This window comes from Trachemys scripta, chromosome 2 (assembly GCF_013100865.1).
Source record: "Trachemys scripta elegans isolate TJP31775 chromosome 2, CAS_Tse_1.0, whole genome shotgun sequence".
NCBI classification, from domain to species: domain Eukaryota; kingdom Metazoa; phylum Chordata; order Testudines; family Emydidae; genus Trachemys; species Trachemys scripta.
This window is the reverse complement of record NC_048299.1, coordinates 157,535,073-157,556,161: the sequence shown is the minus strand read 5'-3', so window position 1 is coordinate 157,556,161 and position 21,089 is coordinate 157,535,073. Positions and strand designations below refer to the sequence as shown.

General features: G+C 38.6%; 1 protein-coding gene across 2 annotated transcripts in view; it reads left to right on the top strand.

Moving 5' to 3' along the window:
• Positions 1-21,089, top strand: part of CDH9 (cadherin 9) — a 109,113-nt gene that overhangs the window by 81,768 nt on the left and 6,256 nt on the right. For both annotated transcript variants that reach the window (XM_034762061.1, XM_034762062.1), the window contains 5 exons: positions 738-905; positions 4,701-4,888; positions 7,685-7,938; positions 9,601-9,737; positions 10,778-10,899. In XM_034762061.1, the coding sequence (XP_034617952.1) occupies positions 738-905; positions 4,701-4,888; positions 7,685-7,938; positions 9,601-9,737; positions 10,778-10,899 (869 nt within the window). The remainder of the gene's footprint in view (positions 1-737; positions 906-4,700; positions 4,889-7,684; positions 7,939-9,600; positions 9,738-10,777; positions 10,900-21,089) is intronic.

The window sequence follows — 21,089 nt, the reverse complement described above, 5'->3', positions numbered from 1 at the left end:
GGGCTTGTCAATCTAGCAGACAAAGGTATAATAGGATCCAGTGGCTGGAAGTTGAAGCTAAACAAATTCAGACTGGAAATATGGCACAAAAATTAATACTGAAGGTAATTTACTAACAGAACAATTTATCATGAGTTGTGGTGGGTTCTCCCTCAAAAAAATCTTTAACTAGAAGATTCTAGAAGTTATGTTCTAGTTCTGCCACAGCTAGTGGACCTAAAATGGAAATTAATTTATAGAAATCCAGTGACTTGTGTTATGCAGGAGGTCAAACTAGATGACCTCAGTGGTCCCTTCTGAAGTTAAAATCTATGAATCTATTGAAGTTTGAAATAGTGAATCCAGGATAACACAGAATTCTGCCCTGTTAATGAAAAAGTGGTATAATGCAGAGGCCACTCCAGGGTTGGAGCTAATAACCTTATCAAAATAATAGCCAGGGAAACTAGTTGAATAGCTTTCATTAATGTGACAAACTTAACATTTTTTTGCCATCAAAAGGATAATTACATGGATTTAGCACAGTCCAAACACTGAATCATTGCACTACTATATTTCTCTCTTTTCTTGCAATCACATTAAATCCGTCATGGATTAAAAGCCTTATTTGAATACACCTTCAATTTTATTTGTTTGCCTGGGATTAACATTTGTACAATATATTTTACATAAATCCATTTTAAAACTCAGGGATTAAAGTGTTGTTTTTTTTCTCCCCTCTTATTCTTTTATCCAAGGAATAATCAAAACTGCTTTACCAGACATGAGCAGAGAAAACAGGGAGCAGTACCAAGTGGTCATCCAGGCCAAGGACATGGGAGGCCAGATGGGAGGATTATCAGGGACCACTACGGTGAACATCACACTGACTGATGTCAATGACAATCCGCCTCGATTCCCCCAGAGTATGAAGACTTTAATAGTTCTGCTGTGTTTCAAAAAGCTTCTTTAAAATTGTTTAACCCTCACCATCTAGGATACTTTTTTCACATCTACAGCTGTACTGCTGTGTCTGCTTATGCTGCAGCTTTGTCAAAGCACATGGGGGTCCACTTTAAAAAAAAAAAAGACAAACAAACTTCCTTAGCAGAATAAACTTACTTCCCAAACCCTTAAATTAATTTCAACAGGAGCCAATAACCCATGGTAATTGCAATGTTATACATGAAACAATTTATAGTTACAGTAAATATATTGTAAAATACAAGGTCAGCTTTTCAGAATAGCTCAGTATCGAACTCACTTGGGCACCTAAATAAGTGGCCTGGTTTTCCAAACCTCATAATGGGCATACCAAAAATCTGGCCCTAGTTGAATGTGCTGAGTAATTTTGATAATCTGGCCCATATTTTACATGATTATATTTTTGAAAGAAAATCCTTTAGGCTGCAAAACTGGCAACCAAGGAAAAGTGGGATGGTACAGGGGATGTGCAATGTGATGTTGACCCTTTAATCCTAGACTACTTGTTTAAATCTGATCCCAAACTGATTAGCAATCAAAAGTTGTTAAAAGCAGCACTTGATGACTGCTTGGTAGGCTATATGAAAAGAATTCACAGTTTCAGTTCAGTATCTGCTAGGAAAATATCCCCATTATTCAATTACTATTGCCTTTGGCTCTGATTGGGATCCTTGCTTGCACTCTCATCAGACACACCAAAGACTGAACAAACATCAAGACTGATTTAGAGACCACCTTTCTGGATTTATGGAAACTCGTAAGGCACTCAGATACCATAGTGATGAACAGAGGCAAAATAACTAGTCACCCAATCCAGAATGGATTATCTTGTGAGTTTTCTTACTAATGACCAGTTTCACAGAGCAAGCTCAGGCCACTTATTTCTAAACAGAACACTCCCATTTGACGTCAACAGGGAGTTCTGCTAAAAAAAAAACAAAAAACACAATAGCATAATATGGTCCATGATGTTTTATCAGACTGGAGATGTTGAACCCAAAGATGCGGTATAGTTCTTTTCACTGAATTACACACTTGGACATGGAGTTGCAATCTAAAAATAAAGGCTACGTAATAGTAAATAGCTGTAATGTAACTTTGACATCTGAAATCCTGGAGCCTTTGTTCCTGCTGGTAGTCTGCAAGGTTAATAAAGGACCAGTCCAAAGTCTATTGAAATCAGTGGGCGTCTTTATGCTTACTTGAATGGGCTTTGGATCAGGCTCTTAATTAGAGTGAAAGTTAGACCAGTGAAGAGGCCACATACAAGGCCCTATGCAGTGCACTGCTTAAACTTCACTGAAGCACAGAAGGTGATATGGAAGGCCTTATCTGGGCTGGACACACTGGGGTGATTGTAACATTGCTAATGACCAGTCCCCTTTCTTGCCTTGATTCCCAGGATGCTGGTTTCCTGCTCCTCCTACAAAGCAAGACATGAATAGAAAATCTACAGGTTTTCATTCCTCCTCACACAGTCATGAACTGGAACACGTTTCCAAAGATACTGATTCTGAAAATCTGCTCCTTCTATACCCAATTACCTCCCTTTCTTCCCTTTATGTAAGGCTATAGGATACGGGGAAATTAGGCCCAAAGGGGAGGAAGAAGTTGCATGTGAAAGAGACAGGAATGAACTCCAAAATATTGAAGAATAATTTGATTTATTTACGGGGCTAGAAAGAAGGGAAATTGACAGATTCTAGTGGGAAGCCACTGTGACTTGGACTAAGTATGTAAGGAATGGTTTTTAAAAAGGTACAGTGGCCCCCATACAACTAGTAGACCTGAGCCATGCACAATATAAATAATAGGAAGGGCAAGAGCTTTACAGAATTGTACCATATGCTCATGAAAAAATGGACACTTCGGGAACTGAATTATACCCTAAACCATGCTGATTAGCTTATATGCTGACAATATGCAGGTCACTGACATCATCTCAATTACAGTGACGGCTTTCAGAATAAAACTCACCCAAAGGAGGTGTTCCCCTGGTATTTCTGGACTTCCCACGTCAGGGAAAAATTGAAGTGTCATGACTAAGTTGGTGCTTATAGGATTTCTGGCTCAATTGCCAGGATGAAAAGTTTAGATAAGCCTACAAACGGAAAAGGTCAGCCTTTTGAAGGCTGGTTGTCATAAGGTCTAACTTCTAAACAGTTTTTTCAGCCTGTAGTAAGAGAGTAACATGAATTTTGCAGCCTCCCTGGTTTGAAGCCCACCGCTCATTTTTCAATTATAGGGTTAACTTTCTAACAGCAAATACAATTCACCATCATACTATATCACTCATTTTTTCACAAATCTCTAAAGATAAGACATTTCCAATAGTCAGAGACTGTGATTTAGGTGCATGACACTGCGAATAGAGACTCACTCAACCTTCTTTAGCCCACACAAGGATCTGTTATGATCAGTGTACTTGGGAAAACTCAGAAACTGCTCTCTCAGTGTGCCCCAAAATGGATGAGAGGGTGGAGAAGGGACATGGATATATGAAGGAAGAACTAGTCACATCAAGTGACATAGGTTGCACCTGCTATAGGCTGGGTGTAGTTTGTACAGTCTGTCTGTTCATTAAACCACTCAAATATGGATTGTACCTTCTTCAGGCACACTGCCTTCCCCAAGGTTGTCTTGGTCAGGCATGGCTTCACAATATATCCTACATGGGTACCAGTTTGTAATTGCTACAAATGGCATGATGCTAGTAACTAAGTGAGCTGTACAAATGACAGATAACAAATATTCAACAAATTGGAATGCAAAATGTCTGCAAACTTCTCACACCTACTTGTTACTAGTAAATATTTGCCAACACTGTTTTAACAATTATTTTAACCCCATATCTTGTGAATTGAAGTTCAAGTTATATTTCCTGATTGTGATTGGTCAAGAGACTCATGTAATATTATTCCTGTTCTGCAGGAGCATAACTTTATAGTTAGTCTTTTGGTGCACATGCTGGGAAAAGATACATTTAAAATTTACCTTCTGTACTAAGATGTGCAAGCATCTTAGCATCCAGGCTAGTAAAACCTGATTCCACAAGCATTAACAGAAATCAGGCATGAAAACAAATGTGTCCAAAGTGAATTAATTCAAAAATCTGAACACATCTGTACAACTTTCATACAGTTCAAGCAGTTAGCAGGAATATTAAATATTACATATCTCAAATATTTTTTGCAATATATTGTATTATGTGTTTCCATGAAAAACTTCTATCTCACATAAAACACATTTAAAGCTGTTCAAGGCAATTTCAAAATAGAAAACCTTGTCTATTGTATTTTAGTTTCTTCCTCAGATCTATTCTGTTTTATAAACTGTGGTTCCTAGAGAAAAAAATAATAACTCTAGGTATCACTGAAAAAATCTGTAGAAGATAGACAAAATAAATAAAACCATTAACTACTCAGGGTCATAATCACTGCTGTATTATTGTGCTTCTATCTATGTTCCTTTCATCTGAAGTACAAAAGAAAAAGTGTATAAAGAATACAGTACTAAGTGCCTTTGAAGTGTCACACTTTCATTTAAAAAACCAGCAAAACTTTTCATTGACAGTCAAGTCGTCTTTGTTTTAAAGTTTACTCCTGATGACTAAGAGCACTTTTCTTAGAATGTTTCAACTTTCAAGGCAACTTTAAAAAATAATCTAGGGGAAACAAATGGCATTTATTATTTAGAAAGATGAAAGACTAAAAAAAAGTTTGATTTAACTTTTCCAGGTACTTACCAATTCAGCTCTCCTGAGTCCGCATCACTTGGGACTCCCCTCGGCAGAATAAAAGCCAATGACCTTGATGTGGGTGAAAATGCTGCGATTGAGTATAGCATTTCCATCGGGGATGGATCAGACATGTTTGATATCATCACTGACAAGGACACACAGGAAGGGATTATAACCATCAAAAAGGTTTATTTTTGCTCCCTCTCTTTTTATTACACTTCGCACTCCAGGTGGGTTTTTTCTTTCCTCAAGGGGGAGGGCAAAGGAAAGTCTCACATGGGGTCACCTGCTGAGAAGCTGTATTAGTTTTGTTGTCCTCTTTCTTCATCAGCTATTGTTATTCCCAAGGCTTGGGGGAATTTACTTGGCATGTCACTTCAGATAAAGCAATATTCTCAACAGCTGGTGTCTATCAAAGACATACGCTCACAAACAATAGTTTTGAAGTAGAGCCATGAAAACCTGGAGGGGTTCATCATCTGAACTCTGCAGTGTGGTTCACAAGGGGTTGAGGTGAACAAAATGTTGTAGGTATGCCTGAAGGTCTGAGTTTGATGAACTCACACCTCTAAAGAGAACTAACCCACTATAGATAGCCTATTCTCCTGTAGCCTTCCTGTCCCTCCACTGAGGAGTCTCTTTTCTAGAGCTTCAACTCAAACCTCCAGCCTACTTAAAATCTGCCCTGTTTCCATCATACCTTGACAGTTACATGACATGTCAATAGGTGCCCTCAGATAAACGGAATATACAGAACTTGAATTCATAGACAATTTGTGATTCTTTAGGGCTTAAAATTGGCCAGATAAGCATATTGAAAACTACAGTATTTTGATGTTATCTGAATACCCATTTTAGGCTACAGTTCACACTGTTTTGGGTTTGTCCTTGAGACACATCATATGGGGTAATTCATGATACTTTCCATTACAGCCATTAACCTCAATTCTTTTTCTACTGACATGTGAACCCCTGAAAATATGAATAAAACTGTAAAACCCAAACCTTGCATGCAGATACATAATTAGATATGAACATAAATCCAAACTTATTTAAGCTTCATCAGCTGAGAACCTTTGCAAAGTGGTTCTGATAAAAAATTGGCAATCCCATTTTGAAAATAAAATCAATTGAAAAAAAATGGAAAAATTATGAGTTATTTTCATATTTTTATGCAAAATAGGGCCTAACGCTTGTGGCCTGGGCTACTTTAATTCCGGTACTTCCTAAATTTTTGAGTGCTTCACTTTGCAACCTTAACTGATTTTAATGTGTTTTTTTTAATATAACAAATATGTGATTCAAAGTTAAAACTGGAGCTAGAACAACTTGTTCTTATTTTATTTTGATACAACAATATGCTGGATATCATAGTCAAGATCTACAAAAAACTCAGACCCACATAGTTCATTCTATTCCACTTCTGATTGAGCCAGTACTAGATTATAAATACAGTTTTATAAATCATGTTTATGGGGGATATTTGCATTAGAATCCTATAAAAATTATATACATCTTTGTAAGAGATGAAATACAGAATAGAATATAAATGGTAAAACCAAGCTAACCACTGTCATAGTTATGTAATTATTAATGGGCACACTAGTTATTCTAGCTAAACTAACCTAACGTTTGGCAAACAAACAAAACCTTTTAAGAAAACCCACATCAATCATACATTTTCCTTCCTTTTTCTGCCCTTCTTCCAAGTTTCATCTCAAATTCGATGTACCAGATTGCCATTAGAAAAGCTTTTTCCCATGGTATTTTTAACACTGGCCATAATAAGGAAATTCAGAAATATACTCATGAGAAAGCTCTAGCTCTAATATTCTGGATCGATTGTTCCAAAAATGAATTTTATATAAATTTAGGCTTAACATCCAAGCCTTTGGAAGCTTATCCCAAATGAGGATACCTTTGAGATTTGCCCATCACTAGTATTAATCCCCTTTGCTAGATTTCAATATGGAATATGTTCATTATTGTGTGTGTAGAGCAGGGGTCGGCAACGTCCGGCACGCAGCTCGCCAGAGTAAGCACCCTGGCGGGCCGGGCCAGTTTTATTTACCTGCTGACGCGGCAGGTTCGGCTGATCGCGGCCCCCACTGGCCGCGGTTCGCCGTCCCGGGCCAATGGGGGTGGCGGGAAGCCGCGGCCAGCACATCGCTCACCCGCGCCGCTTCTCGCCGCCCCCATTGGCCCGGGACGGCAAACCGCGGCCAGTGGGGGCCGCGATCAGCCGAACCTGCCGCGTCAGCAGGTAAATAAAACTGGCCCGGCCCGCAGGGTGCTTACCCTGGCGAGCCGCATGCCAAACGTTGCCGACCCCTGGTGTAGAGTATAGCAGATTTTAATTGCTTTGAAACATGATAACAGTTTTCAAGTATGTCAAAGGTTGTTAAAAGGAGGAGGAAGAAAAATTGTTTTTCTTAACCTCTGAGGATAGGACAAGAAGCAATGGGCTTAAATTGCAGCAAGGGAGGTTTAGGTTGGACATTAGGAAAAACTTCCAAACAGTCATGGTGGTTAAGCACTGGAATAAATTGCCTAGGGAGGTTGTGGAATATCCATCATTGGAGATTTTTAAGAGCAGGTTAGACTAACACCTGTCAGGAATGGTCTAGATAATTGGTCCTGCAACAAGTGCAGGGGACAGGACTAGATGACGTCTCGAGGTCCCTTCCAGTTCTATGAAAGGAGAAAGTGACTTTACCAACTTCCTAATCACTATTACTAAGCTACATTTTGCATAATAAGATGAAGAATCCCCTGTCCTGTACCTTAGTCATCTATAATTGGCTCTATATTGCTGTGACTGATGAATTGCGTATGTGCATGTAGGAACCCTGTGCGGTCTCTCAGATAGGATGAAGGCTGCTAATGCAGTCCCTGATAACTCCCACCCCTATTATTTTAGTGCTGTAATTTTTTTTCCATGTCTTGTAAACTGACCCCACTTTTTTATTATTTGCTCTCTAGCAGTTGGATTTTGAGACCAAGATGCTGTACTCCTTAAGAGTGGAGGCAGCCAACACTCATCCTGACCCACGCTTTTTCCACTTGGGGCCATTTAAGGACACAGCTCTCGTCAAAGTTTCTGTGGAAGATGTAGACGAACCTCCAATGTTCAGCAGGAGCTCTTATTTAATAGAAGTAGATGAAGATGCCAAGGAGGGAACTATCATCGGGCAAGTGATAGCTCAAGACCCAGATACCACCAAGAATGCAATAAAGTAAATATCAGTTCATGCACAGTGTAAAATGCATTAGATGTAGATGCTCATTTCATCTTTCTCTCAAAATTTAGTAAAGCAAATGGCATATGGTCTGATCCTGAGCAGTAAATAGCAGCGTTAGTTCCAAATGAGCTCAGTGACAGTAGAAGACACAAATGAGCTAAGTGACAGTTAAGGGCACTGAGCACATTACAGGATCAGGCCTACAGTGATCAAGTGGAAATAAATTGAGCAATCAAATATCTGTGGAGAACTGGTGACGGCAAGCAGAATTAATACATCACAGTATGTCTTTTCAAATGGAAAAGTATGGGGGTTAGGCAAAAGGAAATGTATAAGCCTGATTATAACAAACACACATTGCTTTGCAGAACTCTCACTTATATCATTCGCAGGGCAATGCTATTTTACCTTATTTGTCCCTATTGGCAAGCTTATAGAAGATGTTCAAGACAGTGTATTTCTATTGGATGAATGTGCATCTCTGCTGGTCAATGACACTCAGCATCCTGCATCACACCTTGCAACAGGCCCAATGAATGAAACAATCCCCTAGAGATACACCGTCTACCATGTTCTACTTCTTAAATATTTAATAATCAACATTTGTACAGCATATTAAATAAGAAACTACTGTGAGAAAGTCATAACAATTAGGAGGTAAATGTTTGGTGCTGTGCTACTGACATAACTGTTAGTGCATCTGCTTTTATTGTCTAAACTGAGATGCATAACACTGACCATTTGTATATTAGTGCATAGACCATGTCAGTGATTGTGAAACCTGCTTCAGCTACATTTCTGATTGAAAGTGAGATAACTCCGAATGATCTACTTTCTCAAAGTGTGCATTTTGGGGGGAAATAATGTCATCAAGCAAATTGCGCATACACTCTTCATTCAACTGGTTTGTGGTTAATGGTCACTAGCTCACTAGATCAGAGGATGACTATAAATGTAAGTTACTCTTTTTGGAAGGAAAAGAGAGTTCAACAAATGCAATGTATCATTAAAACTGGGTTATAGTCTTGTTGCATTTTCAGACCTAAAAGCCAAAATTTTAAAAAAATATTTTCTAGTGATTTTCTGCCCATCCTGAGAAAAATCAAAGGTGCCTGGTCTTCAGAGAGCGGATGCTCAACGCTTACTGAAATTAAGTCCCTGTGATGGTATCTGAGGTTGAGCACCCAAAAAACTGAAGCATCCAAAATCTCTAATCATTGGTGAAAATCTTAACAAAGACAATTCAGTCCGAGTTAACTCGCTATCATTCCAGAATTTGTGACATTTCTGGCCTAAAATATATTTTGTAAAATGACTCATACTGAATAGCTGCCTATACAGATGTGCTATCTTTCTAGCCTATTTAAGACCAGTGTCATGAAACTTACATTGTATGGGCTATGCTACGCATGTGGAGTTTACACCCCATCTTTCAGAAAGAGCCAAAGTCTTAAATAACTTTAACTTGGTATTTACAGTACTTTGCACTAGTTATTCCCTGTAGTAAGTACCGGGAACCTTAGGTAATACCATACTGCAAATTTTAAGGTAGCCTTACCTAAGGTAAAACTGGAAGCATTTAATGGTGGTTAGTAAGCAAAACTGGAAAATATAATAGAAGAAGGTGATATACACACTTGTATTATATCTTGACAGATATTCTGTGGATCGACACACTGACCTCGACAGAATATTCAACATCCACTCAGGAAATGGGTCTATATTCATCTCAAAGACACTTGATCGGGAAGAAACCCCCTGGCACAATATCACTGTTATAGCAACTGAAATCAGTGAGTTGGAGATGGCTTATCTGAAGAGAATGTTAGAACACGAAAATTGGGAAATTCTATAACAAATTTCTGTTTTAAATTTAGAGCATTCCAGCAATCCCAGACTGTCAGAATGGTCCTTTGGGGCCATGGGCAGACATTAGATTGGCCTTCAGGCTGCTCTAATTTACGCCAGGGATCAATCCAGCCCCAGGCACAACTGGAGGCCTGTGAAGTTAATATATTACCCTTCCCCACAGGCAGAAAAGAAAATCTGACCTTGTATCTGCCATAGGGGCACACCATAGTTGATTAGGCGATGGGCTCTATGACACTATTTTTCTCCTCCTTACAACTTCTTCCTTCACTTTGGGAAGCAGTGAGATTGACATTGTGTGGGCTGTGATGAGCATATAGGATACACAGACCATCTTTTAGAAAGAGCCACACCATTTTTTTCTTTAAGAAAGCTATTTTCTCCAAACCCTGACCCAACTGCCAATATTTCCTTCACTTTATTCATCCCATTGGCTATGGTTTGGCCTAGGCACATTGCAGTGGCACATTAACGATAAAGGTGTCAGATACATTCTTCCTTCCTTTGTAGTTAGACATGGCTTTGAATTGATCCAGAAAATTTATCTATCCCTCCTGGATTACCTTCAGCAACTCCATTTTAGGACACAGATCGCAGAAAATAAGCACGTATACACTCACTGCTGATTGGAATACATTGACAAACCAGACACCTTGGATAATTTAAAATTCTGTTTTCAACTGCAAATCAATTTCAGCTGAGATAGTTTTGCCTTAATATAACATTTTTCTTTTTAAAATAATGTAATGGGTTTCAAATGTAAATATGAGTCTTTATTATATTAAATTATATACCAGTAGAAAACTGAACATAATTGTAAAGATATGAGCATTTCTTATATGTTTTGAGGGTGGAGGGGAAGTAGATAAAATATGCTTGATAATTTCACTTCTCTTACATGAACTGTAAATCTTTCCAGTCCTTATATTCCTTAGCTAAATTATAAATTATTTTCTTGTTCCAGATAATCCTAAGCAAAGTAGCCAGATACCTGTCTTCATCAGGATTTTAGACATAAATGACCATGCACCAGAATTTGCCAAATATTATGAAACTTTTGTTTGTGAAAATGCAAAAGCAGGACAGGTAAATGCATATTTACTCTACCAGCAAATTTATGCCTGTGTCTTCTGTTGCTGTTTTTTATTCATTTCTAGAGTTACTCACAAAGGAGGCTAACATCTCCATGACAATCTTGATTTGCACAGATGAAAAATAATAAATAATAAATCCTCCTATTGTATTTCCAAATTCAATAGATGTTTCAGGTGGATAAGGAATGCAGGATTTGGCTCTAATATAATAAATACACAATATTTTATTTTTAGGTAATGATTTAATAGTCTTCATCACAAAACTCTTTTATAGAAGGAGTCATGGATAAGTCACTAAAATTTCATATGTTTAGCTAATTCTCCTTGTCTGCATGCTTACCAAAGCATTATATGATCTGTTGATAACTTGAAAATATGCAAAAACCCAATTTTGGAAATGTCACATGTTTCTGGTCCTTGCCAGAATCAAGAAATTGTGATATGGAACTATAATTTTAAAGCTAGAAAGATATGTCAACTTTCTCAGACCTTGGTTAAGATTCAGTTTGGGTTAGATTTGAATTTGTGAAAAGGTCCAGGATGGCTCTTGCTTTATACCAACTGAATCCACACATTCTTTTGATAAACTAAAACAGATTTAAAGAGGAAGTAATTTACTAGCTTGGAGAAAAGAGAAGAAAAGTTCCAGGTACATAGTGCAGCAAAATACACATATCATGGATATACTGAAATATTCTATTACTATTGTAAATATTACAATCTTCTATTTATTATGGATGTTTCCAGCATTGTTGTAGCTATGGTGGTCTCAGGCTATTAGGAGAATGTGGGTGAGGTATCTTTTATTGCATCAACTTCTATGTGTATGTAATGGTCAGAGAGTTATAGATGTGAGGCCTTTGGGGATGATGTTTTGTTTCTTGCATTTACTCATGAAGTAGATGTCATTGCTAAGTTTTGCTTCCTTTATCTTCATTTCAGATGGCAAAATTCATTATCTTGAAGTGTTGTAGTTGTGTTGCTCCCAAGACATTAGTGAGACAAGGTGACTAAGGTACTATTTTTTATTGGACCAATTTCATCACACACTGCCACGTACTACAAAGAAGAAAAAAATCAGGAAACATACCCCATGATCATTCAAGGAAACTAAAACAATTTTCAAAACAGAAGTTGGTCCAATAAAAGATATTACCTCACCCATCTTCTCTCTCTATTTATCATGGGGTCAATTGACATTTCAGTTTTCACACTTTTGTTCACAGAGTTACGCCTTCACTATAAACATTCACTCTGTGTGGAAACATTGCATTAAAAGTATCTCAATATGGAATGGCTTTCTAAGGAATTAAAATTTAAGGGCTAGACTGTATCCAGAGGCAGAAGCCCACCATAGAAAAAGTGTAGAGCTCTCTTGGGGAAGAACTGTATGTGTAGGTTTCCCCTTATAAACTAGGGAATTCCAGGAAGTACAGTTCGAGTGTAAAGTAGCAATTGAAACACAAAGCACATTTGAATGTTATTTTGGAAAAGGAAAGAAAAAAAAATGGTGGCAGAGTGCAGCCAATGGCTCAACTGAGTCACATTCTGTTCACTCTATTCACCCAGTGTCACCAATTGTATGTGCCAGTCCATGAGTTGGAAAAATAATATGACATACTTTGATTGGAATTGCCTTGGTTTGTATAAAAGGCCCTCACTGCCAATATGATTCTTTTTCATGCACATCTTTTCATTACTTTTGATGCACATAATACAGTCAAATCATAGAATCATAATCATAGAATCATAGAATATCAGGGTTGGAAGGAACCTCAGGAGGTCATCTAGTCCAACCCCCTGCTCAAAGCAGGACCAATCCCCAACTAAATCATCCCAGCCAGGGCTTTGTCAAGCCTGACCTTAAAAATCTCTAAGGAAGGAGATCCCACCACCTCCCTAGGTAACCCATTCCAGTGCTTCACCACCCTCCTAGTGAAAAATATTTTCCTAATATCCAACCTAAACATCCCCCACTGTCATCTGCTACCACTGGGAACAGTCTAGATCCATCCTCTTTGGAACCCCCATTTGATAGGTAGTTGAAAGCACCTATCAAATCCCCCCTCATTCTTCTCTTCTTCAGACTAAACAATCCCAGATCCCTCAGCCTCTCCTCATAAGTCATGTGCACCAGCCCCCTAATCATTTTTGTTGCCGTCCGCTGGACTATTTCCAATTTTTCCACATCCTTCTTGTAATGTGGGGCCCAAAACTGGACACAATACTCCAGATGAGGCCTCACCAATGTCAAATAGAGGGGAATGATCACGTCCCTCGATCTGCTGGCAATGCTCCTACTTATGCAGCCCAAAATGCCATTAGGCTTCTTGGCAACAAGAGCACACTGTTGACTCATATTCAGTTTCTCAACCACTGTAACCCCTAGGTCCTTTTCTGCAGAACTGCTGCCTAGCCATTCAGTCCCTAGTCTGTAGCAGTGCATGGGATTCTTCCATCCTAAGCACAGGACTCTGCACTTGTCCTTGTTGAACCTCATCAGATTTCTTTTGGCCCAATCCTCTAATTTGTCGAGGTCCCTCTGTATCATATCCCTACCCTCCAGTGTATCTACCACTCCTCCCAGTTTAGTCTCATCTGCAAACTTGTTGAGAGTGCAGTCCACGCCATCCTCCAGATCATTAATGAAGATATTGAACAAAACCAGCCCCAGGACCGACCCTTGGGGCACTCCACTTGATACCGGCTGCCAACTAGACATGGAGCCATTGATCACTACCCGTTGAGCCCGACAATCTAGCCAGCTTTCTATCCACCTTATAGTCCATTTATCCAGCCCATACTTCTTTAACTTGCTGACATGAATACTGTGGGAGACCATATCGAAAGCTTTGCTAAAGTCAAGGAATAACACATCCACTGCTTTCCCCTCATCGACAGAGCCAGTTATCTCATAATATATACAGTAACAGCAATACTAAATGAAATGAAAATAGCGGTAGGAATTGTAACAGATAATGAAATAAACACATGAAACTCTAAGACTAATGGAGCACCTTGTCACAAATTAATGTGATGTTTATAATTAGGATACAATGTCTTTACCACTGTGACATAAATTTAATGTGTGACTAAGGTTTGAGACCTATATAATGAGCTTAGAAATTTCATCCAATTACTGTTTATTGTACTCTGGTAGTTTTATTTTATAATTTATTAATTACTTTTTCAACAGAAATACATTCAGATAATCCTGGCCAGCAAGTCTGGATTGCTGGTATACGACCAAATTTCTGTCTGTGCAACAAACCCTCTTTGCATAGTACAAGATTGTGGACAAATAATTTTTAGAATCTCACTTCAGTGATTGATATCAAAGTGAGTCATGGTAAAAGCTTTAATAGAATTGGGCAAAGCAAAGCAAGATTAAGCATATGTAATGCTTTTCAAATTTGGGGGTATGATCACAAACAAGTTCCACCCAGACTGGCTACTTGTCATCTCCTCTTAAATGATACCTTTCCAAACTCTGTGTAGTCCTATATATTCTGTGGAATTTCAAATATATGGAATACTCAATAATGCACAAATTACAATTTAGCTTCCCAACTAACTGTGTATGTGTAATTCACGACACCTTTCCATTCTTTGGGTGTAAATTAGGGCTGGGATCTTCAAAGTGACCTATGGGACTTAGGTCCCAACTCCTGCTGACTTTCCATGGGAGTTAGTTGACTAACTGCCTACATTTTCATTTGCCTTTTGATTCTTCAAGTTCATATTCTGCAATAATACTTTAGAGACAAATATTTTGCATTTTGCAGTTGATTTATCTACTTGATCACTCCTCTTCAGAAACTTTCAATAAACTAGAGTAAAGGTTGAACATAATGTATCACTTAACAAAAAGTTTAAGCCTTCAAAGTGAAGGCTGTTTTGAATTTGCTGTTTTGTCCACAAACACAAGTGTTAGAAAATCTAGATATTCTAATTTGAGGCACTACTTACCTTGCCCTCCCCCCAAAATATAATATGTTCAATGTATTAGAAAGTACAATAAAGCTCATTTAATATCATTCAAACAATCTTAACTCTGCCCCTACATCACCTGATTAACAACAGTGAGAAATTTGGAGACAATGTGATTCTCAAGGAGCACAAAGGACTAAAGCAGCGTCACCCAAGATAGTTATTTTATCCCTTGTATATACTTTTGTTTTATTATTTTATTATTTCCTCCATTTTGTTTTTGGCCCCTTTCTATATTATTTATATTTAAGTGCTCAAAGATTTGACTTGGCTTTGGGTAACATCTGTGTGGAATCTAGTTAGTCAACATTCTTCCCATTACATCCCCACCATATTTTACTTTGCTAAAAATGAAGAGAGCAGGTTTAGAGAAAACGTGCATTTAAAAAATTTAGCTGACAGAGGCCCATTAGTTAGTCTGGTATTTAGCTATTCAGATGCTCCTTCCAAATAGCATGAGCTCAGCAATTATATGATATAATTCCAGAAATTATTTTCCCCAAATGGCAAATTCAGTACTAATGCTACAGAGATTATCTGCATCAAATATCATTCCCTGAAGTACTGCCTCCTACTCGTTACATATGCAGGGATGTGATATTGGCAGGTTTCTGTGGCTGCAGGCAAGTAGGAGATTCAAGTAAAAAAATTTCAAACATGGATCTAAAGTTAGGCACCCAAATTCATATTTAGGCATTTATGTAAAGTTGGCTTCATTGGGAGCTGCAAGTGCTCAACACCTTTAAAAATCAAGTCACTTTTAATTAGATGTCTGAATATAATTATGGATTTAAATGCACATACGTGAACATTTTGGACATATGGTATTTATATTCCAAATAGGCTCCAGTTTTGTTGCCTATTTTAATGTACTGAACAATACTATTATTGTACAATAGCGCATAATGTACAATATACTATTATTCATTTCATACTATTCCACCTTATTTTACAGCTCACCTAAAGCAGCCAACCTGTTAGAATTATAATTGCTTCCCGTTGAGTTACATCAGTGCATTTAACGCTGATGATCACAGCATGAGGGCTAGACAGAGAAGATAAATATATTTAGTTAATTTTAAGATTTTCTTTTAATTGAGCTTAGCTATTAATCACACCACTTTCTAAATCTCATTCACATCAGGAAGCAGCCAGAAATATCAATTATTCCTCCCCATTGCCAAATTACAATACCTGTGATCAATGTCAGCAAATATTAAAGGGTAGATTGTGGCATTTATGATGCAGCTGTGTGAGGAGATGGGGAGAGCAGGAGAGAGTTGCAATATCCCAGGGGCGGCAGTGATGAGAGAGTCTATTGAGGAAGGGCATCATCTCTATAAATGCTTTTTTCACATGGAAATATACCCTCTGCTTCATCCATTAGGTTGGGTTCCAGATCTGTTCCACAAACTTGTAATGTGGGCTATGGTGGGAGCAGCAGGGTCCTGGCCCCAACTCATCTTTGTCCTCTTTTAAGTGTCACTCTCTCTGCAATGGAGCTCCAGAAGCACAAGGACTGCTATTGTGGAAGGCTCTTGTGCAAGGGTCTCTCACAACCTTGTTCTATGAGCTCATTAAGAGCAGTGCATGATCCTGAGCTGAACTAGGGGCAGAGTCAGGCAATTCTCTCCATGGAAGCCAGGGAGTTTTACCTTAATAGAGCATGAATCAATGACTGGAAAATTCAATTATAGGATATCAACTCATCCAACTCTCTATATTTGCTGAGACCACATTAACAATAATGATCAACAAGTAGACTGTTTTGCTCATTGGTGCTATATTCTCTCTTGCCATTTATGAGGTCCCAAGCATCAGAGCATGGATAGAGCTCATCTTATTTGGGAAGATGATAATTTTTCCTTTAATTTTTCTGTATTTTCTCCACAGACTGGGAAGGAGCAGGGAAAGGCATAATTGTCATGACACCATTGATAAATATTGATCATGCATTGTTGAACAGACCTGTAGCTGAATTATGGGTAGGCATCCATTGACTTAGTAGAGTGATATATTAAAATTCTGTAATCCTTTTAAAAAGAGGAAGAGGAAAAAGATTTTCTGACCTCTCACATGCTGGTAATTATCTCTGGGGTAAGAGCCAACTTCTGATGAGTAAACCATTTGCCTTCAGAATGCATCAAACTTCATCAAAGGACAGATATTTTAGAAAGATTTCCTAAGAAGGACAGTCCCTCCCAGATTCTTCTACATCTTCATCTTTCCCACCTACCATTGTGATTGATCATTGATATACTCAGATTGTTTCTTTAACACTTACCCCTTTGTACGGGATAGTGGATTCACATCATCCCAAGGGGAGTATGGTAGGAAAGTCTCTTTGTGCCCTCCTTCCTATGCATTCAGCAAAGTCCAATGACAATCTCACTCTCAGCATCCCATTCCCTTCATGAAGATTCATACAAAAGACTTACTTGGATTTTTATAAAGAAACTTTCAGTTCTGCCTTTAAGAGAATCTTCTAAAGCATGCTGAGTGACTTACAAATCAGCAGTCTGGAGCAATGAGGAGAAAACACCGTAGCATCCAAATCATCTGCAGTATCTGAGAAAGAGATGGCACTCTGTGAAAGATACATAAACAGGGGCTACAAAGAGTCCTGTGGCACCTTATAAACTAACAGATCTAACATAAGGTGCCACAGGACTCTTTGTTGCTTTTTACAGATCCAGACTAACACGTCTACCCCTCTGATACATAAACAGGGGCTGAATGTACAGGGGTGCTGGAACAATCTGTATAGTTGGGGTGCTGAGAGCCATTGAACCAAACTCTAAATCCTGTATATAATGGAAACCACTTCAAGGTAGGGTGTGGTGCAGCACCCCTAGTTCCAGCACCTACGCAACTGTGGAACCCCACCTCACGTCTGCGAGCATTCACTCATGGGGTGTCCCTCTGACTTCAGTGGGAGTAAGACCCAGATCCTCAAAGTTATGAAATCACATAGAGACCTAAATACTTTCAAGGATCTGGGCCTAAGTGCTCACCGAATTGAAGAAAGGTTGCACTGCTCGGCCTACATTGTTTAAACAGCTATAAAACTACTCTGTGTTGGATATAAAAGTGAAGTGTTTGTATGGACACTCCGGGTTTACATTATCAGCACTTGAAAAGTTGAGTGATCACCTCAAGAATGGGAATTTATTCTATAAATCCCAATGAGCTATCTCACACTGATTCTCCTAAGAAAGGTAGAATTACTGACAGTAATGCTGAATTTTTCAATCTGAGTTCATTCACAAGGGCATCTAAACGAAAAGGAATGTATTTTTTCAATAGGTCTGATATGCTTGAAATCACATTTGATTTGAGTAAAAGTCACTTTCTTGAAAAAAAATCTCTCATAAATCTTACAATGTCAGGCATCTCTCTGAAGTCTCTGTGAAGCGTGAGTACAACTCCTAATTCAGAACTGTTTCAAAATGGAAAAGTATGTATTTCATCTGACACCACAAACTTTAAATAGCAAAACATTGTGCCCTAGTTTTTACAGTATCCCTATCATACCAAAAATCAGAATGGCCAAGTCTCTTTAATTTCTACATCTAGGATTGACTTTAGTTTCTTTTATTCATGATTTTTAGATCTACAAAAGCTAAAAAAAGTTTCTATTTTTTTCTTTGGTTTTTTTGGTTTGATTTATTCGCCCTTTGGAAAACTGTGCCAGCAATATTTTTCTTCATTTTTTTCCCCTTTATTCTTCCATCTTTTCAAGACAGCCAATACCTTTAACAGGTAATAAGGGTTTGTTTGTTTTTTTCATTTCTGCAGCCTTATTCTCAGTGTAATTAGGTTCCTCCGTTTCTGCCACAATTGTCCACTCTTCATATTATTTGCATCTGAAAGGAATCATATGTGGATCTTACAAACATCTCACTGATTACATCTCAAAAAGCCACTGGATATTCAGCTACAATGCTTTGGTAGCTATTTTAGCTGGGTATTTTCTCCCTGGAAGTTTCCTAGCAACACTTGGACAAATATCCGCAAATATTCTAATTCTCTCTCTTCTACCGGATGTTCTTATTCTCACATTGCCCTTCAGACCTCTACAAAAATGCAGGAGGAAACTTTTTTTCCAGTCTATTTGATGCTCTGCTAGCCTTCCACCATAAGTAATTTCTGCTATAATGGCACTGGAATTGTAGACTTTGGCGACCTGGGGCTTAAAATGTTGTAGCTATCTAAATCCATGCCTATACTATCACATCCACCATTGCTACTGCCAGTGGCAGTGGTACCAACACTGGGAATATTTAGAGAAAAAAGTGCTACTGGAATTACAGGTACAGTGACAAGCCAACAGAGCTCCTTTGCAAAGAGTGTGAACTTGGCCAAATGTATTTAAAAAGTTTCCCCAAGTGTCAGGATCCTTCTTACTTTCAAAATGTAGAGATGTTAATGTGTACTTGAGAGCCTCATTAATTTTAAGAAATATTGCATAATCCTGCTTTAACTATATTCTGTTCATCATGAAGGAAGATGACATTCATGAATTCCCTCACAGATTCTGTTCAGATGACAGGAAACCATAAAGACCCTGATTTCTGATCTCCCCAACACTGGTGTAAATGAGGAATAATGCCAAGGAAGTTGATGAGCCAAATTCTCATTTTCACCTAATTTAACCTACTGACTATAATTAAATTATTCCAGAGCCAACTATTCATCTAGTGTTTTACTATATTTTGTTGCTGTATTGTCAGGAGTGTCTAAGATAGGTCCCAAACATGAGAGATGCAGAATAACTACATAGAATATTGAATGAGTGTGTTCAATTCTCATTGAAATTAGTATTCAGAAAGGTGTTTTAAGGGAACTGTTCTTAACTCAAGATAGTGTTGTTATTTAGCAGTTACTGCTTTTGCTTGGACAGTTAATGCTATGCATGTGCTCTGGAAATCTCAGCGAAACAAGCTGCATGCATAACAAACCCCTCTGAAGTCAGGGGAAGCAGAAGATGCCCAGGACAGTAGAGACATTTAGCGCTTCAAATGAGGCACTCAGCACACCGCAATATCATAAAAAGCAGGTCCATCTTCACAGCAGGTGCTAAAGAAGCTCTCTGCTCATGAGTAAAGCAGTGGTAAGGAGAGTTCTCTGCTGAGACTTATTTGGATTCCAGCCACAAATCCTTTCTCTGGGAAACCCACCCACTCACTCATGCCACTGAGCTATCCTGACACCTGATTAAGCCCAAAACCTCTTCTTTTGGATTCAGCCACAACTCCGGCTCCAGGAAAGTGCAAAACATGCTGGATTTCTGTGGTACTACAATAGTTAGTGAATGTGAACAACCCAGTAGTCATTTTTACTGTACATATGAATTATCACAGTTTATAGCATAGTAAATGTAATGACATCACTTTATAACTGCACAATGCTTAATATAATATCGGTACTGAACTCACTCTTCCTTACTGTGTTTGCTTTCCCAGTTTTAGCAACTTTACCTTCTTTAGCCATATAAATGCAATCAACATCTTAAATTAGTCTGAAAAATACTAGAGTACTTGTTTTCTTTTTTTAAAATTATTTTTAATGTGGCAGGGGAGCAGAGCTGGTGCTAGGCATAAACAGACTAAGCAATAGCTTAGAGCCCCGAGCAGCTCAAGGGACCCACTATTTGCTTTTTATTATAAGAACATTCCTATTATAGTATGGGGGAGGGCAAAATATTCCTGTTTAGGGCCTCCAAAGTGTTAGCACCAGCTCTGCAGGGGAATCTTCTGCATTCCAGAAGGAACCCTTAACATTTTCCTCCTCTTTATGCATGCTGGCTCCCATGGCCCTATGACAGTGCTACTATCTTCCCCTCACAACTGGACTTGACTGCCCTCCATTTTCCACCAGTGCCATTCCACAACCAGAGGTGTCCATTTAGGGTGATGCAAGGCATTTCTCCACCTTCTCCTCCCCCCCACATCCAACAGCTGAGAATTCTGCTTCTGCAATATTCTAACTTTATCTCCAGGAGAAAAAGATGTGGACTAGGAACTGAACCCAAGTTTCCCACTTGCAGAGCACAGTGTGTGAAGAAGCTGCTAATGTTGTGTAAGGGCATGGGAGGAGGCTGGATTGGTCAGAGGGGCACCCTTCACACAGCAACACAGGGCACTCGGAACTAATCAGAACAGAGAGCTGCCTGCAGCAGCCCGGAGCAGG